Source organism: Homalodisca vitripennis, chromosome 4 (genome assembly GCF_021130785.1).
Source record: "Homalodisca vitripennis isolate AUS2020 chromosome 4, UT_GWSS_2.1, whole genome shotgun sequence".
NCBI classification, from domain to species: Eukaryota; Metazoa; Arthropoda; class Insecta; order Hemiptera; family Cicadellidae; genus Homalodisca; species Homalodisca vitripennis.
The window spans coordinates 186270941-186291804 of record NC_060210.1 but is presented as its reverse complement, the minus strand read 5'-3'; the positions used below and the strand labels follow the sequence as shown (position 1 = coordinate 186291804).

The window sequence follows — 20864 nt, the reverse complement described above, 5'->3', positions numbered from 1 at the left end:
CAACCCCCGCTACAAACATATGAGGTTCAAGGAAACAATCACAGAGATGGGAATCTGTCATACGTACAGCGGCGTCCTCACAGATTACGTATCTCTCAGGTGACGTCATCATCTTTATTGTCTTCATCTGTAATTGGGTTCCTCTCTCATTTCTAATCTGAGTTTAATATTATTCATGACATATCACACTTTGGTGATATTTTAAGGTAGTGATTATTTCAGATAAAAAATATTAGTTTTAAAATGTGTATAATAGGTTCTCACAAGGACTTGATAACTTGTAACGATTGAATGAGCAGAAACTTATTTTAATGATGTTGACTTATTGCCTACCGTATGTTTCCTCTCTGCGCCAAAAATAGTAGTAGGTAGCTGCAACTTTTGTTAAATGTAAATATTCACTTAGTAATTGTTTTTTGTAAAAGTTAAAAAAACTTGTGAAACTAGAGTTACCGGATGTCCTAAGAATCCCACCCTCCCCCCCCCATATTAACCATTTTATGAACAGAGACGAAAGGATTTACATTGAGGGATATTTATACTAACTGAGGAGGTTTTCGACGTAAGAAAATTTTTGACTCCCCTCCAAATGTATTTTGGGGGTAGGTCAAAATTGTTAAATACGAACCCCTAGAAAGTAACATCTCATTTTACACTTATTATAAAAACAAGAAGAATGGAGCAAAGTAGAGGTCTATAATGTTGCTCTATCAAATTTGGTGGCTAATCAAAGTTTGAAATTTTTTAACCCCCACAGTTTAAATTACATATAAATTTATTGTAAAGCAGACAAAACATTCACTCAGTAATTATTTTGAGAACATAGTACACAAAATCTATAACAAGTCATTATAAGGATAAAAAAAAACATCAACAACTATGATTAACATAGCATTTATTAGGTTTTGTTTTGTCTGACCGAAGCCCATTAGGAAGTCCTGGGAATACCAATAACCTTTCTTATTGCTTACCAGTTAGTATGTGAGACACATTCAGACCACTCTCACACATTAACTAGCCACCAAATTTGATAGAGTGACATTAGAGACATCTATTTGGCGCCTTTCTTTTTCTTTTTACAATACCTTTAAAATGAGGTGTCACTTGCAAGGGGTTCCTTTTTAAAACATTTTGCTTCCCCACAAAACACCCCATTTGGGGGGGGGTGTAAAAAATATTCTTACGTCGAAATCCTCCTCAGTTGGTCATATAAACATCCCCAAAAGTAAATCACTGCATCTCTATTCATAAGAAAGTTAATAGGGCGAGGGGGTCTTTTAAGGCACCCGGTATAAACCTTATCAAAAAGAGTTTATTCAAATTTACTTGCAAGTAATTTACTTTATCTGTTTAAATTACTTAAGCATACTTTATGGATCTTTAAATTAAAATATAATAAGGAAAACATTTATTTTAATCAGGCGTTTTTATGATTTTCCGTCTGTACATCGAATGAAAACTTCATGCATATAGTGAATTGAGGGCATTTTGGATAATATAGGAAAACATTTCTATTAGTACGATTTTACATAGTCAGAGAATACTTGGAAATAGCACTACGCTAAAGATATACTTCCTCTTTTTAGTGTTTTAACCAGCAGCATTAAAATGAACCTACCTATTATGTAAACTGTTCAAAATACCAGTCTGTTTTCACATTCTTATATCATTCATTAAAAATTACGTTTAAAGCCAGGTATTACGAGTTAGCTGTTTAAACTTGTCCCACATTCACAGCTTGATAAAGAGGATAACATTATCTTATCCATATAAAATTATCATCTATCCCACATAACTTATTTTTATAAGTTTCTTGGAAGTGAATTTAAATACTTATTACTTCTTGTAAGATAATTTTTTATATTCTAGCATCCAAACCGCTGAATTTTGTAATGTTTCATGGCACCAAACGTAGCTAACTGTAATATTTTGAAAACTTTTTCAGTAAATATGTCAAGAAAAAGTTCGTGAAAGAGTTTTCACCCCCATACTGCAATTTCTTGAACTCCCTCTGCTATGCTCGAATTGAAGACTTGCCAGGGATTATGAGGGTAAGTATGGACATTCTCGCTTTAATTTCGTGTCAAAATTAATATGGAATCTGTTTAAAATTAACATGAACTGCATAATGGAATATTTTTAGTTATAAGGTGTTGCTATAAAAACTCCTAGTTTTTCTAAAATAACTGCTTATTTTGCTATAAAACTGATAGTTTTTCTATAAAACCTGTAGTTTTGCTATAAAAACTTATATTTTCTGTAAAACTGCTAGTATTGCTATAAAAAATCGACAGTTTTGCTATACAAACTGCTATTTTTACCATAATAACTGCTAGTGTTGTTATACAAACTTATAGTTTTGCTATAATAACTGCTAGTTTGCTATAAAATCTTGCTGAATATTGGGTAGACTTTGTATGCAACATGAGCTTATTGCAATTGTACTGTTGGTAAAACATTTCTTCATAACTTCACCGATCATAAACTACAGAGCTCAAAACCAACCCCTGTTCAAAAGCACACATACTATAATAAGCAGACGTGGAAACAACTGTCCCAAAAAATCCCAAATAAGTTAGTACAAACATTGACGTTATAAATATCTAGTATATGTTTATTGGCCTGGTACACCATTCCATTTCAATGTGGTGGCCGTTCAAATTGTTTTAACCAAAACTCCATTATTTTTGAACCTAGAAAAAAAAAACAATTCTGGAATACTTGTTTCATTTATTAAACATTTTTTAATTAACGATTTTTACCTCATACGGTTTTGGAGATATCGAGTATATGTACAGTAAATCACATAAGAACTTTTATAATACCATGAACTTGCGATAGGAATGCAGAAACATGTTCAAAGTTGGTAAAAATGTATCTTGTTAATATCTCGACTTAGTTCGTTTCCCAGCATTGTACGCCATTTCCTCTTAATATAGCGACCTTTCAAACATTAAGAAGATTCCCAACTCCGTTGTTTAAAAAACTAGAAAAAATATAAAACAGTTCTGCTTTAACATTTCCTAAATATGTTATTGTTAAAACTTTTTTTTGTAACTTTGGTGGTTTTCAAGATGTTGAGTATTTGAAGTTTGTTTTTGACGATAGTAGGATTGCGAAGGAAACATGAATTTTGGATATTTTCCATTATGCAGTGATACAATTCAATCAGTAACACTAAGTTTCGATATCTGCAATCTTATCTCTTCTTCAGGCGAATGACCACACTAATACATGACTACAATGCTGTTAGCAACATATTGTTAACAATCACTTTAAAACAGGATCCACTACTAAAGGGCCCCATACACCTGCGAGTCTGGCTCGCGAGCCTGGCTCGACTCGCCTAGAAATGGACCAAATCCGTCAGTGTATGGACAATAAAGAGCCGAGCCGAGTCAAATTCAGGCGAGCCGAGCCGGATCCGCCACTGCTTGCCGTGCGGCTCGCCTCGGCTCGGCTCGAGTATCAGTTCGCCAGTGTATGGCGCATTACGGATCGGGCTCGTGCCCCCACCATCGAAAAATATCTGTTCATTCCGTTTTTACTACTGTAGGCCAAACGTTACGCACCTCTCGTTCCGCCAAGGGTAAGGGTTTTGTTTGTTTTGAGTTAACATGGCTGACTCCAAGTTATTTATGAGCCCTGATTTTTTAACAAGATTTATTGAAGAGTATCGAAATTTGCCAATAGCATTTATTATGTAGACCGTCCGGTAGCCAGAAAACGGATAGTAGCAGTGAGGCGTTCCTCTGGTGATATAGCGTTTCGTAGTATAGTATCTTTTTTTGTTATAAGCGGTTTAACCTTGTCCAATAACATATTAAAACTTTCAGCTGACATCCTTAAATAGTTCTGATAGTCTTGGCGACTATCATTCCTAACAAAATTCAATAAATTCAAGTGACTAAATCTCTTTCTATTTAGTAACCAATTCTTTGACCATATTACCAGTAGGTGTATGGTGAATAATCAGCGGGTCCGGCTCGCGAGCCAGACTCGCAGGTGTATGGGGCACTTAAGAGACATTTGAACCTTGACGCACAGCTTGCAAAAATATACAGACTACAGCTGTTATTACTTTACACCATCACCAATGTGAAACTATACATATCAGATTTATTCAGTACTATCTGGTATTGTGTTCTCCCTCCCCCTTCGAATGTCAAGTTCTAGTTATGCAACTGGTTCATGTATATTCCACATTCATCAATGGACAATCTACGTTATATTTCAGTCAAAGTAAATTCAAAACGAGACGTCTCACTGGTTTTAGTAACTGGCCAACAGAACTCACCACGAGTAGCTTCCCAGGATGGAATAACTGGATATCCAGGACCGGTACATCACTTAACTGCAAATGTTGAGATATTGGGGTGCAAGGGTAGATAGGTAGAGATGACCTTTGGAGTTTTTTTGAGGCTCCCTAAGTGTTAACGGCTGTTGCTAGTCTAGACACAATAATGTGCTACACCTGCCTATTGTGACTGGAAAGGCTGGTTAAGAGCCGGCTTCCCCTTCTTTCAAGGAGGCATGACTGAGATAAATTACCAAAATACTTTCCTACGGATCTTGACAGAAGGCGATCCCTATCACAAACATTACCCCTCCAGATCGTCGCAAAGGTCCTTTAAGAACTAAGTGCAATTTATCAACTTCTTGTCGTAAGATAAAAAAAGAGTAGCTTTAGGTCACATTATTAGCAGCTCCTAGGTCTGGCCATAGGATCGTACTGTCGACTGAATCCATTTAATCAGACCTCTGCATTTAATCTTATCTGTGCTTCCAGTACTACATCCACAGCCCTTACGAGATTCCAGATCTCTCCTCCAACTACTTCCTGGTAGCTCCCAGCAGGGAGCGCGATACCTCCTTCCGGTTCCTGGAGACCACGGCATCACGTGATCTGCGAGACTTGCTCCCTAGGCAGCGCCACTGTCGCTTCCTGTCCGAGCCCCGTCCTGACATGATCACCCCCGTCTACAGCTACAATCTCTGCCGCATGGACTGTCGCCAGAGGCTGGCTTTCCAAAAGTGTGGCTGTGCACCGTATTTTTACATGCAGCAGAGTACGTTTTGAAGATTGGCTCAATTAATTAAATTATCCTTATTCATCTTTATTGGTTTTTATATCTTTGCAGATACTGCACCGATAGTATTTACATAGTATATAAGTTACATCAACGTAATTAGTACAACACTTCCTGTATTGCTTTTAATGTGGAGCAGCTAAATTAACTTCACTTCCGATATAATTAAGCGAATCCTGAGGACGGTATTGACCAAAATTTATTAATTAGTAATACAACCCTTTTTCCTACGTTCGGTGTTACCACAGACTATAGATATTGTTATAGAACAGAAATATCTATAGTGTGTGGTATTACTCTTTGAGCCCTCTTTGACTTTATGATACACTTTGCTGATGTTCGCTGTAAAAAAAATGAAATCCACTCAAACTCTTAAGTATTTTAAACTTAAATGCGTGTTTAGATGAGAATTTCAATGTCTTACAGTAAAGATTTCAAATTTATTGCAAAACTGTACGTTTTAGTGTATTTACAGCCCAAAATATTTCACTTTACAAGTATTACTTGTCAGAAATATTTGACTTTATTCAAAGAATTTGTGTTCAAATTATTAATATTTTTAACTATAGTTTGTTCGGTACATCTTTTACCCAAATTTTTTTCTAAGTATCAGTTAGTTGTTCGAAATATAGTGGGCCAAAAGCATTAAATGTCCAAAAGATCGTATGTCCAAAATATTGTTTGTCCTAAAAAGGCTGGATTATACCTTCCAGTTGAACCTACCAATGAGTACAGCAAAAACCGATGTGTCACTTAAATCTGGACAACCTTACGGATGTCCAGGAGCGGCACATCACTAACCGCAAATGTCGAGATTCTGTGGTGGCGCAATGGTAATTCAACACGTCTAGTCTACTGCGGTAGTTGGTTGAGTTGGTTCCCTAAATATCAGAGGTTCTTACTAGCCTCAACAAGGGTGTACCACCCCCTGCCTGCTTTGACTGGAGAGGCTGGCTCAGAGCTGGCCTTCCCTTCTTCCGGGGAGACATGACTTTGAGATTAGTGCCCTAATACTTCCTCATGGATCTCGATAGGATGCAACCCCTTCCCCCTAACCTTACCCATCCTGAATATCCTGTCACCCTGGAAGCAGCGCTAAGGTCCTTATATGACTAAGTGAAATTTATAAACGTCTTGTCCTAAGAGAACAAAGCAATTTGTCTTCACTTGATGGAAAACCATAATAAGATATTATACCTTCTGCCTACCGCGTTGTTACACATCTTTTACAACATAAAGCACTAACGCTAATAGTGTAGTTAAAGCAAATTTATATAATCGATCATTCAAAGCCTTTTTCCATGTATAACTCAACACTTCTCTCGCCTGATAAACGCTGTTTCAGAGGACATCCCAGTGTGTACGGTGAGGGGACTTGCTTGTCTGTCCGCTCATGTAGAGCTGATAACAACCCTTATCAAACCTGACGGAAGCAAGTATCCATGTCCGTGCCCACTGCCGTGTAGGAGTATAGAGTACTACGTGGACAAGGACGTGGAAAGAGACTGGTGAGTGCTGGTGGAACCACGTCTCCTAGGATATAGTAGCCAATTTGGGGCTTGGTGAATAATTTAGAAATGCTGTATTCTCAATAGATAATAATAATGAAAATTCTTTGGTAGGATAGAATGGTTACATTGGAGGGTTATATGGTTTCGGACATTTTCCATCGTTATATGTTATATCCTCTTACGTTACTGAATCTGAAATCTGATGCTGTTGCAGACTCCAAAGTGTACGTTGGAAATTGTCCTAAATCCCTAGCATCCTTTCAAACCTTCCATCATCAACAAACTTTCAACAAAGAGTATATTGGAGGGTTTCAGTATAGAATTTAGTGAAATATAGGACCGATTCCTCATGTTACAAATTCAAGAGAGACTCCATGCTCTAAAAAGAGATCGGCCTAAAATATTTCAAACCTAAATCTCAAACTGTTGCAGGGATACTATCATGGGTTTAGGATGTTGATCTATGTGAATGTTGACTTTAGCTCCAGCTCACCTTCCTCTTACGTGCATCGTCTGATATGTGATGATGTTGCAGACTTGACTCCTGAAAACTGGAGTCATGTTCGTCTGAAGGGATCCAAAAACAGTCGGTAACGAAGAACGAAGAAGTTCAAAACAAACCCTCGTATCGACATAGAGACACCCAGACTACAAAAATAGTGCACTACGATGTTGACTGACACAATCCCAAAGTACTATGGAGCAACCGAGTCCTCCACACACAAATTTTGGATCCCTTCAGACGAACATGACCAGATTTCAGGAATCAAGTCTCCAACAGCATCAGATTTCAGATGCTGCACGTAAGAGGAAGGTGAACTGGAGCTAAAGTCAACAATCGCATTGAATCGGCCCTTCCCACCATGGCTGCTTTGTATGTTGACCTATGTTCATAAACTTGGTTAGATATCTAAATACTGTCATTATAACTAGTGTTGATTACACAAATAATACAGTATGCTCATAAATACATCATCAGATTTGGACATGTCTGTAACAGTACAAGGAAGTCCATAACGAGAACTTCCATAGTCAGAAGTAGGAATCAGGATGGATTCTTTCAACGCCCAAGCCTGCTGCGTGAGGAATGTGGTGTCCAAAAAGGTATAATGGAACTCAAATGTCCGACACCTATCAATAGATTAACCCTCTTAACCCTGAGGTAATAAAACCGGAAGTATCAACAACCTTGCTAGGCGTTACCAGCTGGCTATCTCTGCCTCGTACATGGAGAACGAACCAGAAGGCTAACTAGTGGCCCTCACAGGTAAAGAGGATGTAGTGTTGACATTTCTTTGTCCAACCTTTACGTGTTAACATTGTAAACCCACCAGGAAATCCGGCGCAAATCATTCTTATGTGCCATACGAGTCTTTATTAACCTGCTTGGTTAACAATACTTTGCATGCATTAAACTTAGGATGCTTATTACAGCTGGGATCCAATTTATAAGTATTTCCAGATAGAATCATTATAACCTCCGTTATAACATTTAGAGAATAAATATGTTACTTAGTTCACGCAATACATTTTTACGTGACCGTCTCTTTACCAATAACCATTAAATGTACATTCCTTTTTGATTTATTTCTTTAACCTTTTTATCATCCAAAACATTAAAAACTCTATTTGGCTAATGCACTTCCCATATTTTCCCTTTGTTTCTTCAAGTTCAAAATTTTATACCGTATTTCTTGTTTTCTTCTAAATCAATTAACTTCTTGTATTCTTTATGTGCAAATTCTCCAACACCATTCAACTCTTTAAGAACTTCATATTTAAGAAGAAAACAATTTATTTATGAAATTTATTTCTGTAAATATTTGAGAAAAATTATGTATTATACAACTCGATAACTCTAATTGCGTCCTATAACAACTTGGAGATCACCAAATGACTTGAAGAATAACTAGGTTTGTGTGTTTATCCAATGCAAAGACACTCAGATCCTATTACAATACTAGATAGGTATATATTTTTTTGCATTCTATTAAGTACACGAAAAAGAAAGCATTGTAATGATTAAAGAGATGTATTGCTTGGTAAAAATTATTAAACAGTTCTCAACGTTTTAGTCCATAATTTTTTTAACATCATAATACATAATATTGAAAAAAACGAGGCCGATTTTCTCCCACAGATAAATAAAGAGGTAAATTAATTTGCAAATGTTCCGGCCAAATTTTTATTTTTCATGGGTTAAATCTCTTCATGCGATTTTCCTGACCTCTCTATAGTTTAAAGATAATGATGAAAGCCTTATAACAAACGTTGCCGCAAAGAATTTTTTAACGATGATAACAGAACTTGTTTTAAAAGAAATCATTGTTCAAGGTCTTACCCAGTTCCTTGCAACATCAGATTCCGCTGGGCCATTGAAATCTACAGCAAGACAAGAATGCGGCGGGATATAATCTTTGGAATAGAAGATCTCCTAGGCAAGTACCCTGTGTGTCTACTTTCCGGTATGTTTGTATTTAGTATCTCAAAACTATCTAGATTCCTAGCAGACCTACTTATTATCGTTGAGTGCCTTTTAACAGGTAGCTTTTAGTATCCCAGTATTCCAGGGAATTTGACTCACCACTTCCTTGAAATTCATGTATTAACTGTAAATAAAATTAATGTGTTCCTTAATGATTATTCATAGTAACTGGTCAATTTACTTTTGACTACTTATTATGAATATGGTTAGAAATCAAATCTTTTTATTTTTACGCTGAAATCGTTTATATCAGAGATTTAAATTCATAATTATTTTAGATGAAAATCATTTGTCTAGCTGCTAAGTTTTAAAGTAGAATTTTCATTAGATATCTATTTTATTAAGTTATAAAATGAACACAAATTTAATTCAATTCGAATAATCTTTATGGCACCAGTTACAGTTTTTACAAGATGTTGTTTGTGCGATTTTGTTATGGACCATACATAACAAAAATATATTCAAATTTTCTAGATAAATATACAAGGAAACTTGAATTGTTCAATACAACATGGTTTTTTAATGTAAAACATTCGAAATTATAACAATAGTTTGACGTGTTAGCAGACTGTATTAAATATACCAATTTTGAGAAAAATACTGTTAGGCCTCTAGGTTGAAGCCTATGTGTATACATACAGAGTCATATAACTATTTTTAGTTCTGTAAAGTCCCTTTTAGTATCAATGTGATACCACCATAATCACTGGTTGGTATTGCCACTTATATTAACATTTTTGTGCCAAAATATTACTTTCTTGTTGTAAAAACTGTGTGTAGGAAGAAAAAGTGACAAACAATCCAAGTATCCTCCTATGACTTTTGAAAGGTTCAAATTGAAATTAACATTTTTAAGTCTTAGAATGATTAAAACAAGTATTTGTTATTCTTAAGAGTTCATTTACGTGTTTCAGTCTCCTTTGGAGGAACTGCAGCATTTTTCCTTGGCTGCAGCTTCATCACATTTGTTGAGTTGATTTACTTCTTCACATTGCGCCTCTACTGGTTCCTCCACCCTCAAAAAGCGAAGCCGAAAAGAATGATCAGAAGACAAATAACAAGGCCGCAATTGAAAATAAACTACTGGTAATTGAAATAGTGTGTTTTATTGTAGCAAATCTGCACTACTGCAAGTAATCTCGATCCATTTCACAGGAGGTATTGTTTTTCTTAAGCAAGTAATAAATTGGATTTATCTGCAAGTCATACTTTATTTTTAACTGTAAATTTTACTCTTTACCATTAATTACCATTTGGGTTACGTAAACTTGTGATAAAGCAATACTGTATGGTATATCTGTATGGCATGGATTTATTTATTACCATTATTTTAATCTTAAATGCGTATTTCCAGTATACCCATGGACACCAGAAAAGCTAACGGTTTCTTGTCTTTGTTGAATAATTCGATACCTCAACGGTAGTTTCTTCTAATTTACATGGTTTGTGATGTTAAATTTAGCTCTAGTTCTTCTTCCTCTTAGTGCAGCGTCTAGAACCTGACGCTCTCACAGACTTGACTCCTGGAATTTGGAGCCATGATCATCTGGAGAGACCTAAAAAAGTTGGTAACGAAGAAAATCAAATCGTTTTTACCTCTTCAACTAGATTACAATATATTTTGTAGTTGTGTGTTGTTACAATTACAATATATAAGGTGTCTCTCTGATTTCGAAACCTTATTAAGAATTCATTTGAGTTTCTTCGTCGCCACCTTTTTTTTATCTCTCCAAATGAATATGATTCTAGATTTCAGGGGGCAAGTCTGTGACAGCGTCAGATTCCAGACTCTGCACTAAGAGGAAAGTGAACTGGAGCTAAACTCATCATTCACATTGAATCAACACTCTCCACCATAGCTACAATACCTAGTTTCTTTTTTCAGTTTTTTTAGTAGTTTAAAGTAATTAAGCTACTGTGTTTTGCTTGTTCTAGCAAGATTATTCTTATGCGTATAGTTCTCTGACAAGTTCGGCTAGTAGTTATAGGTTAATACGTTGCAATTTATGATTCTATTTCTATTACCATTTCCCGACTGGGAAATTCTTAGATGACTGATGTTACGTATAGTTCTCTGATAAATTCTGTTACTATTTTAGTTTTAATAAGCTATTATTATATAGGTTTTATCATCATCCATCAGAATCACTCATATCCGACAGCTGTTGAGTGGTTCTATTCCCAGTTTCCATTATGGGTATTCCTATCCGACTGATAGTGCAGATAGTTTTTCCGAAAATTCGGGCTATAAGTTTAAGGCTAACAAGCTTTTGTGTGGTTCTATTCACAGTTTCCATTATGGGTATTCCTATCCGACTGATAGTGCAGATAGTTTTTCCGAAAATTCGGGCTATAAGTTTAAGGCTAACAAGCTTTTGTGTGGTTCTATTCACAGTTTCCATTATGGGTATTCCTATCCGACTGATAGTGCAGATAGTTTTTCCGAAAATTCGGGCTATAAGTTTAAGGCTAACAAGCTTTTGTGTGGTTCTATTCCCAGTTTCCATTACGGGTATTCCTATCCGACTGACAGTGCAGATAGTTTCTCTGAAAATTCAAGCTAGGAATTTAAGATTAATAAGGGTTTGTGTAGGTTTTATTCTCAGTATTTTGCAGAGATGTTGTATATTGATTCATCTACAAGTTCGGCTAGTAGTTTAAGATTAATAAGTTACTACACAGCTGTGTATCTCGTATATCCAATTTTCTCCTCCAAGGAAATCTGATACTACAGATTATTATTTATTCTTGCTCTTTCAGTTCGCTGGTAGTATTACTAATGAATCAAGATTGTCAAATGTAGGATGTGTTGTTGTTTGCAGAAATGTAACGGGCATGGTTTGATGATCATTTTTGGAATGATATGACAGTCAAGGTCAAATTCGTTGTAAAGATAATGGTACAGTATATATTAAGGTTTATTTTAAAGCCATCATTACTATAATATGGCAATTTATTTACTAACAACCTCCATGTGTCTGTACTTCATTCAACAATTGATGAAACCTTCTTTTAGTGAAATCTAGATGTCAAGTAAAAGAGCACATTAATATTTAAGTTAGTAGCCTATAGTTACAACAACGAAAAAACTACTCACTGTAGGCTTAATCGATCCCACATTTCCTATCACACTTTTTCTAGATAGGTGTCATTATCTGATAATAAGTACTCGTATATTCTCTGAGGACTCTGAGGTTGGGAAGATTTTATCTTTTTTCTTGGGAGGGGCTTCTTTCTACGTCAATGGAATTTTAGTTGAGAATATTAAATATTTTTAAGTAAATACTGTATCAGCAGATTTCGATTTACCTCCCGGGAATCGAACCCGTGTCGTCTCAGTTAGCGCTGCCTTCGTCCTAAGTTACAGTGAACGTTGACTTCTGACTCGTAATTAACACAATCTAACAATAAATGTGTTAGCCTCTAAACTGATACGTAATCAAACTGTATGGTACTCTACCTACAACTAATATACGCTCCAATGTTTCGTTAATATGATTACAAATCTTAAAAGTAACTTAATTCTCTGTTTATGTTATCTACAGAAATAAATTATCAAAGTTATACCTCTCATGAAATTATGTAGAAACTTAATATTTTTCAGGTCAATAGACAAGCGGATGTCGTAGATTTTCTTACAAGACGATTAATAAATGCTCAAAATGGAAACTAGATATATACACAGTGGAACCACTTTAAAAAAGTTTAATTCGATAGTATAAATGTGTTAGCCTCTAAACTGATTCGTAATTAAACTGTATGGTACTCTAACTACAACTAATGCACGCTCCAATGTTTCATTAATAGTATTACGAATCTTAAAAGTAACTTATTTTTCTTTTTATGTTCTATACAGCAATAAATTATCATAGTTATGTTTCTTATCACATTATGTAGACACATATCATTTTTAAGGTCAATAGACAAGTAGAGGTAATAGATTTTCTTACAAGACAATTTATAAATGCTCAACATGGAAACTAGATATATAAACAGTGGAACCACTTTTAAAAGCTTAGTTTCATAATATAGATTAAATTATGGTAAGATGTTACAAATATAGATAAAAGAACATTCAAAAACACGAAATAATTTTAAAATTTCCCTAATTGATCAAGTTAAAATTACTAACTGTTCTGATTAGAAATCGAAAAATTAATGTACCTGTAAGTTATCGAGGTAAGTGGGAAACACAGGCACAGGATCCCAGAGTATTTTCTTGTTCCACAGTTGGTCACCATGGGACGGATACAGCCCTGCCAGTAACAGCTGAGCACTCATAATCGTCCTGTCTGTCAGAGTGCTGTAGGCCTTGAATTCCTCAGACTTGTAGTTCAGGCTAAGGAATCCATTGTACAGCGAACGGAACTTTGTTCCCAAGTTGAACATCTGAGTTCGACCACGCTGAAAACATTAGGATGAGGTCATAATTTATTTTTAGTTTGTTTCTATACTCTGCCCGTAGAACTAAGGCTCCTAAAAGATTACCAACCGCTCTTCCACACGCACTCAGTCAGCCTCAATCAGTCATCTGCTCTCCTGTCAATCACTTAATGTTTATTGGTCAGTAATAATAATTCTTAATAAATTATTTTAAAACCATAACACGTGTATGAACACTTCTCAAAGCCTTAAAGCTTAAACTACTAACCAAATTAATAAAAGAAACTAGGTATTGTAGCTATGGTGGAAAAGGTTGATTCAGTGTGATTGTTAAGTTAAGCTCCAGTTCACCTTCCTCTTAGTGCAGCGTCTGGAATCTGACGCTGTCACAGACTGAACTCCTTGGATCTGTAGTCATGTTCTCTGGAGAGATAAAAAAGCTGGCGACGAAGAAACTCAAATGAACTCTTTACATCTTGTTCCTCTATAACTAGATTACACTACATTTTGTAGTTTAGGTGTCTCTGATTTCGAAACGATATAAAGAGTTCATTAGAGCTTACCGTCACCGACTTTTTTGGGTTTCACCAGATGAACATGGTTCCAAATTCCAGGAGTCAAGTCTGTAAGACCGTCAGGTTCCAGACTAAGGGGAAGAGCTGCACTAAGAGTAATAGGAACAAGAGCTAAATTCAACATTCATAAATCATATAAATCATGGGCGAATTATATTTCCGACTCCAATGTTGAGTTTGCTTTGTTGCCACAGTCAAGAAAAACTAACAAAAAGAGGTCATTGTCATTTATTCCGGTCTTACTAATTTTTCCATTGATTTTTTCCTTCTTTCCCCATCAAGAATATATATGCATACATACACAAGTGCGAGAACACTACTTCTGTCAAACACACAACTAAGGTAGGCTTTTTACACACACACAAATTTATAGTAACTTTGTCACATACAAGTATTGCAGTACTACCTAAACACTGCATACTTAAATATTTGCTCAAATGCACAGTTTAAAGTAATTTTTTACTAAAACTTTTAATTTTCTTATCTGGAGATTCATTGTACGTCTTGCTCTCCCTTAATGACAAAATAGCTGCCAGTCAGTCTGGTTAGGGAGGCCAGCTTTTTTACTGTGTGTGCTTAAGTGGTGAATTGTTTATAATCCTTCAGGAACACCAGAGTATGGTAAAATATTATAATACTTAATGACTTACTTTACCTAATTTCCTAATTTCTGACCTTATTAAGATTGGACTTTTTTAATTACTTTTGTCTTAAAGAATGTATTTCTTGAAATTTTAATGTAAATCCCTTTTATTTTTATACACCTTTGAAATTCTTAATTTAATTCGAAATACAGCTATGTATGTCAATCTTGATAAAAACAATTATTATGTTTAGATTGAATATGGATTACATCTTATATGGATTGTAAATATATTTATTACCTATAATAATAATTTAGGCAAAGTAAATTATAATAATACAATTATTGTTTAATTTTAGATCCTAATTACAAATAAAACATATTAATAATTATGCGTCTTAATCCTATTTAATACTTTAGGGTTTGTGAAGTGGCTCACATTGTCTAACGCCTAAACGACATCTAAAAATTATATAAAGAGACAAACAACTAAAGAATTATATCGAATAAAAATTCACAACAGACGCTCGCACTGCATTCCACCGCGTAGGGGTTAGACCATACAGTTCATGGGTAGTTTACATAGGCCTAACCTCAGGAAAGGCAAGGACGACTTTAAAAGTAACCACACCAGTTCTGGCCTCTGCTTCAGCCTACGGTAATGATTTCATTGAAGCTAAAGCTCTTCATGACTAGGTACAATGTGTTTACTGTTTACCAGCCTACAATGATTCCAATGAAGAAGCTAAAACACTCTATGGCTAAGTTACAAAGTGTTTACCAACGTACGATGATTTCAATGAAGAAGCTAAAGCACTCTATGGCTAGTGCACCTATGACTATTTGTTTACTAGCCTACGATGATTCCAGTGAAGAAGCAAAATCACTGTATAACAAGGTACAGTGTGTTTACCAGCCCACGATGATTCCATTAATGATTAAAAAAGCAATTTATGGCTAGGTACAACTTGTTCTCTGCCTGTAATTCCAGTCAAGAAACAAAAGCAATCTATGGCTAGGTACAATGTGTTTACCAGCCTATGATAATTCCAGTCAAGAAACAAAAGCAATCTATGGCTAGGTACAATGTGCTTTTCAGCCTATGATAATTCCAGTCAAGAATCAAAAGCAATCTAAGACTAGTTTGCAATGTTTTCACCAGCCTAAGACGATTCCAATGAAGAATCTAAAGCACTCAATGAATATGTGTTTGCCAGCCCACGTCACCTAGGGAGTTCAGGTAGGTAAGACTGGCACCTATACAAGCTACACTTAACAACAAGCTATACACACTATTGGTTATAAAATATACAGTGTTCATTATTATACAAACTCCGTTAGAACTATTCCTTTTCAAACTTACCCGACTGATTTGGAGACGTCCATAAGGCCATGTCCGTGTGTCATTGAGAGGATACGGGTAGCTCGGGAAGTTGCCATACGGTCCTCTGTTGCCATGGCGTGCAAACTGGAACAGAAGAATAGGGCAGACATGGTTAAATTTCGTAGTTATTATCAAAAGAACATATTATAACTAGTATTCATGTTGGTAAACGATCAAACGTTGTTAGAGAAGGGACATTGGGTAATATAGCTAAGGAGACGCAAGTAAATAGCCTCGTGTGCTATAAATAGTTAAGTGTAACAGGATTTCGGACATTTGCCATCGTTATACGTTATAAAGGTATAACACAACGTTTCAAGGATTGAAATCTATCCTCTTCGTCAGGTGAGGAAGGTATTACTACATACAAAATAACGAACAGAAAGAAGTAAATAAGGGAAAGAAAAGGGTTCAAACATACCCAAAAGCTGCTTTGAGTCCAGTCCAGGCGTTGTCACTGCACAGGATGCAAGTCCCGAGCACAAATTACAAGTACGAAGATAACAATCACTTTTGGCTGAACAACGCCTCAACAATGTTGAGGCATGCAACTCAACGCTGATGTACTTTATTATTTTATTGGCGTATTCACTCTACCTTAATCATATTCACGGTCTCAAAATACTGCTTTAAAAGGGAAAGACACTTTTTAGTAAATAATCGTAATTTTTCATGCATAAACATGTACTTTGTTTTTTTTTTTTATGCGGTGTTGTGGTTGGTGACAAGAAGGTTCGTCTGGCTATGCATTTTCCAATTTTTACTTCCTTTAGCCGCTAGCCGCCATTTTGTATTTGTTTATTAAGAAATTATTATCTCTAAAACTTGTAAAGCTAAAGCAACTAAATTTGGCATACGAAATCCATCGATGCATAAGCGAACAAGATCACTTTGTAGAAACCAGGATCAAAAAACAAATGATAACTCTAGACTATACATGTCCGCTCCCGGCTTGTGGAAGCGTATCTTTAAAGTGGTTATGCTCGCTTAAGCGTTGATAGATTTCAATGATAAATGTACCGTTGGAATTTTTTAAATAGAAAAACAGTTGGTATCTATTAAAATTTGTATAAACAATGTGAAACAGCTGATGCCCATCAAAAAAATTTTTGCTGCTCACAGCTTGAGCAAGCGTATCTTTTAAGTGGTTGTGCTCGATTATGCCTTAACGGATTCCTTCGAAACTAGTTCCGTTAGAATTCCAATAAAATTCTCCAAATAGTAGGTATCTAGTAAATTTTATAACTATACCGGTTTTTTTATTAGGCTTTAGCAATTTTCAGTAGACTTCATTTTTTTATATTAAATAAAGTACGGTAACACATGTTTTCTTCTTACCTATTGAAACCTATGTGTCAAAATTGGGTTATTTAGTTTTACTAATTTTAGAAATAATAATGTGTTAAAAAATGAAAATGGCGACTAGCGGCTAAACAAAGTGGAAATTCGGAAAAGTTATTCTTCATTTTTAGCTTAGAATCATACACATAATTTGAAAATATATGGCCAGCCCAACCTTTTTGTTATACCCTGTATATTATAGACTTCAATGCTGACATTGAGAACTTTACAACCATTTTTAAGTAACAGAAAGGACCTGAGAACAGTCATTGAAAATTGCTTACTGACAAAGATTAACAATTAATTAACTAATTAAAACAGTATGCGAGGTATAACACCGAAAAGTGAAATCAACTACATCGTTCGTCCAGTGCCAAGATATCAATACTCTGCACTTGTTGGGATAGTCGAAAGCAAAATATTTGATTACTCGATTATTTCAAATTTTCCGATTTTTAATTATTTTGAGATAACAACTGGAACATTTGGATCAAGATAATCGAAATACATGGAATTATTTTATGATGTTTCTAAATAATCTATGCAGTGTTTAGATATCGCAGTATTATAACTATTATTTTGTGATATTGTTACCACACTTAAATAATAATAATAGATGATTTCATAAGGTGCGTATATAAGATACAATGGAAATAAATTTTCTGACTACAGTCATTTCAATTAAAATATGTACTATATAGTAGTAGTATTAGTATTTTTTTTCTAGGCTGGATTTTTACAGTTATATTAAGAAATACACTTTGACACTTAAGACACTTTGGACACATCGATTGTTTCGAATATGAATGACAAACAGTATTTTACAAAATTTTACGATTATTTACAAATTAAATTATTGAACACATTTGTCTGAAATTATATTTGATATTTTATGTTCTTTTTATAAGAAATACATTTAAAACCCAAGCTGTTTTAATATATTGAGTTATACTTTTAGTAATGTACTATACATATTTTAATAATCTAAGTTTATGTATTAAATACAACATAAATAATAAATAAATATGCATTATATAGACGCCTGTAACTGATATAGATTAAGTTGTTATCTGTTCTTAAATGCTAGAAAAAAATCATGACAAAGAACTAATGTTTGATAGTTCTTTTTATTCGAATAAAAATCTATTGGAATTTTTCTGATTCGTCCATGCCAACACCACTATATGATCACAATAATCGATTATTTCGTTCGATTATTATTTTCCAATTATTTCAAATTATCGAACCAGAAGTTCGATTTTAAAATCAGCTCAACAATTCATCACTTCTGTGAGGATCCTCTATTGTTATAAATACTAACTTTTGCTGTCTTCACCTAGTAATAAAATTTTAAGTGTGTCGTTGCTAAATTTAAGAGTATTTTTTGCTCGGGACTTGCATTCTGTGCAGTGACAACGCCTAGACTGGACTCCAAGCAAATTTTGGATATGTTTGAACCCTTTTTCCCTTCTTTTCTTCTTTTTGTTCTTTAATTTTGTATATACTAATACCTTCCCCACCTGACGAAGAGGATAGTTTCCAATGCTCGAAACGTTGTGTTATACCTCTTATACCTCTTGTAACATGTAACGATGGCAAACGTCTGAAATCCTGTTATACATTAAAATATTAATTTTGTAGTTTTTTATACATCTTTAATGAAATTTCATTGTCACACAAAAAGCAACCATTTTATTAAAAACGGGTTTTTTAGTCATTTTAATCTTATTTTTATGTACTTTACAATCATTTGCTCAAATTTTGGAAATTATGATTAAGGTAAAAAGTTAGCTTATCTAGTGGGAAAACTAGTTGGTGCATGATTAAGAAAACATTTGTGGGTAGCTGAGAATGCCGGAAAATGGCCCAGGCCAGTCCCAGGTACCCTAGGGTCCAGGAGACAGGTTACATCATACAGAGTATAATACTATACTTACAACAGCTACGAACTGCAAAGTCGAGACAGCTCTGGATCCTCTCCTTTCTGCCAGAGTTGGAGGCTCGGGTGACGCGGAGAGGCAATACCTGACAGCCACAAACACGATGATGGCCGCTGGGACAGACACTGACACTGCTAAGAGATAGGGCCGGTACGAATTTGATGCCATTATACACGAACCGTTTTTTTTTCCAATTTAGTACAGTGAAATGGTAAGTGAAAAACACATGTTATTTCATTGAACACTAAAACACAAAACGTTTCACATTTCCTATTTGGAACAACTACCGCTACATTTACAGTAATGTTTACTAAGATTTCCTTACCGGATGTATGTACAACAAAAGTCACCTAGTAATCACTCAGACATGATGAGCTTTACTGAGATAGAGCTAGTTGCTGGGATTATTTAGATAAGGGCATTTGTTTGGGCTTTAATTACCACACCGAGTACTGAACTAGTGAGTTCCTCACGCTGTGATGAATATTTTAGTGCGTTAAATTAAAATTATCTATGCTATCTTTATTATTTATAGAATTTGATCGGTAAACATGACATGCGCAACATTTAAATAAACATTAAATTATTACTATAACATTATTATAACTCAGGAAAGTGTTTTTAAGTTTTAATGGCTTTTCTTTAAGTTGGAGATTAGCATGCTTCGTTTACTCCGTTCAAAAAAATTATAACTATAAGCAACTCAAAATTCTGAAGAGAAATTGCGATTTGTAGTGCTAAAGGCTGAGATTGGGGGATGTAATCCAAAAAGTCTTGTCAAGGTCCAACAAAGAGCTAGGTTAAGGATCGCGGTGAAGTCGCAGAAGGAGTCAACCGCACGTACGGAGACCGTCTGACTAATGAGGTCACGCCTAACAGAGCTCCGACAAAGAAAGGAGCGGTGAACTTTTTGCTTGTGAATGTAAATTAGTCCTTAATTCGAGGCCATCTTGAGTGATTCACGAGATAATGTTGAGGAAGTACCAGCGACAACCAAGTGATGCATTAAGTGATAACTGTTTAATTAATGGTCACTTAAGTAATCATTAGTTTCAAGTACATTCTATAAATAGAAAACGACGCAATTTAGAAGGATTCCATTGTCTTTTCGTAAAACTCTAACTGGAACATTATCGTTTCTATTTGCATGCGTGTAAGTTTTTTTTAGAAATAATTACTTATTTGAAACAGTTCTTTCACTTTAGTTAGAAAAACAGGTAGATTTTGTGACGTGAAATATTGTACATTTATCTTATTTACAAGCAATCGATGTCTCGAAATCTGCTTTAGATACACGAAAAAGGAGGATTCATCACTGAAGCATATTTTTTTAATAAATACGAATCTGCAGCAATCAGTTCTTCCACCTTCTCTCAGAATTGTATACAAGATCGAAATCATACTCGTGTAGATCACGAATTAGTTTAATATTGTATGCATGAATTTCATGCAGTTTCAGTAACCGCTTTGTATTTATGTCTTCCATAACGCACAGCTACATCGACAACCGATTGTCAGGAATTTTCGGTGAAGTCAATCAGTAATTCGATTACCTGTAAAACACCTGAGCGA

General features: G+C 34.9%; 1 protein-coding gene across 1 annotated transcript in view; it reads right to left on the bottom strand.

Moving 5' to 3' along the window:
• LOC124360756 (testicular acid phosphatase homolog) overlaps window positions 1-20170 on the bottom strand; it is a 41279-nt gene extending 21109 nt beyond the window's left edge. Inside the window, exons 1-3 of the mRNA XM_046814632.1 lie at window positions 19290-20170; window positions 15991-16095; window positions 13251-13490 (exon numbers count right to left, since the gene is read on the bottom strand). Of these exons, the coding sequence (XP_046670588.1) occupies window positions 13251-13490; window positions 15991-16095; window positions 19290-19460 (516 nt within the window). The 5' untranslated portion in view covers window positions 19461-20170. The remainder of the gene's footprint in view (window positions 1-13250; window positions 13491-15990; window positions 16096-19289) is intronic.
• Window positions 20171-20864: the final 694 nt, after the last annotated feature.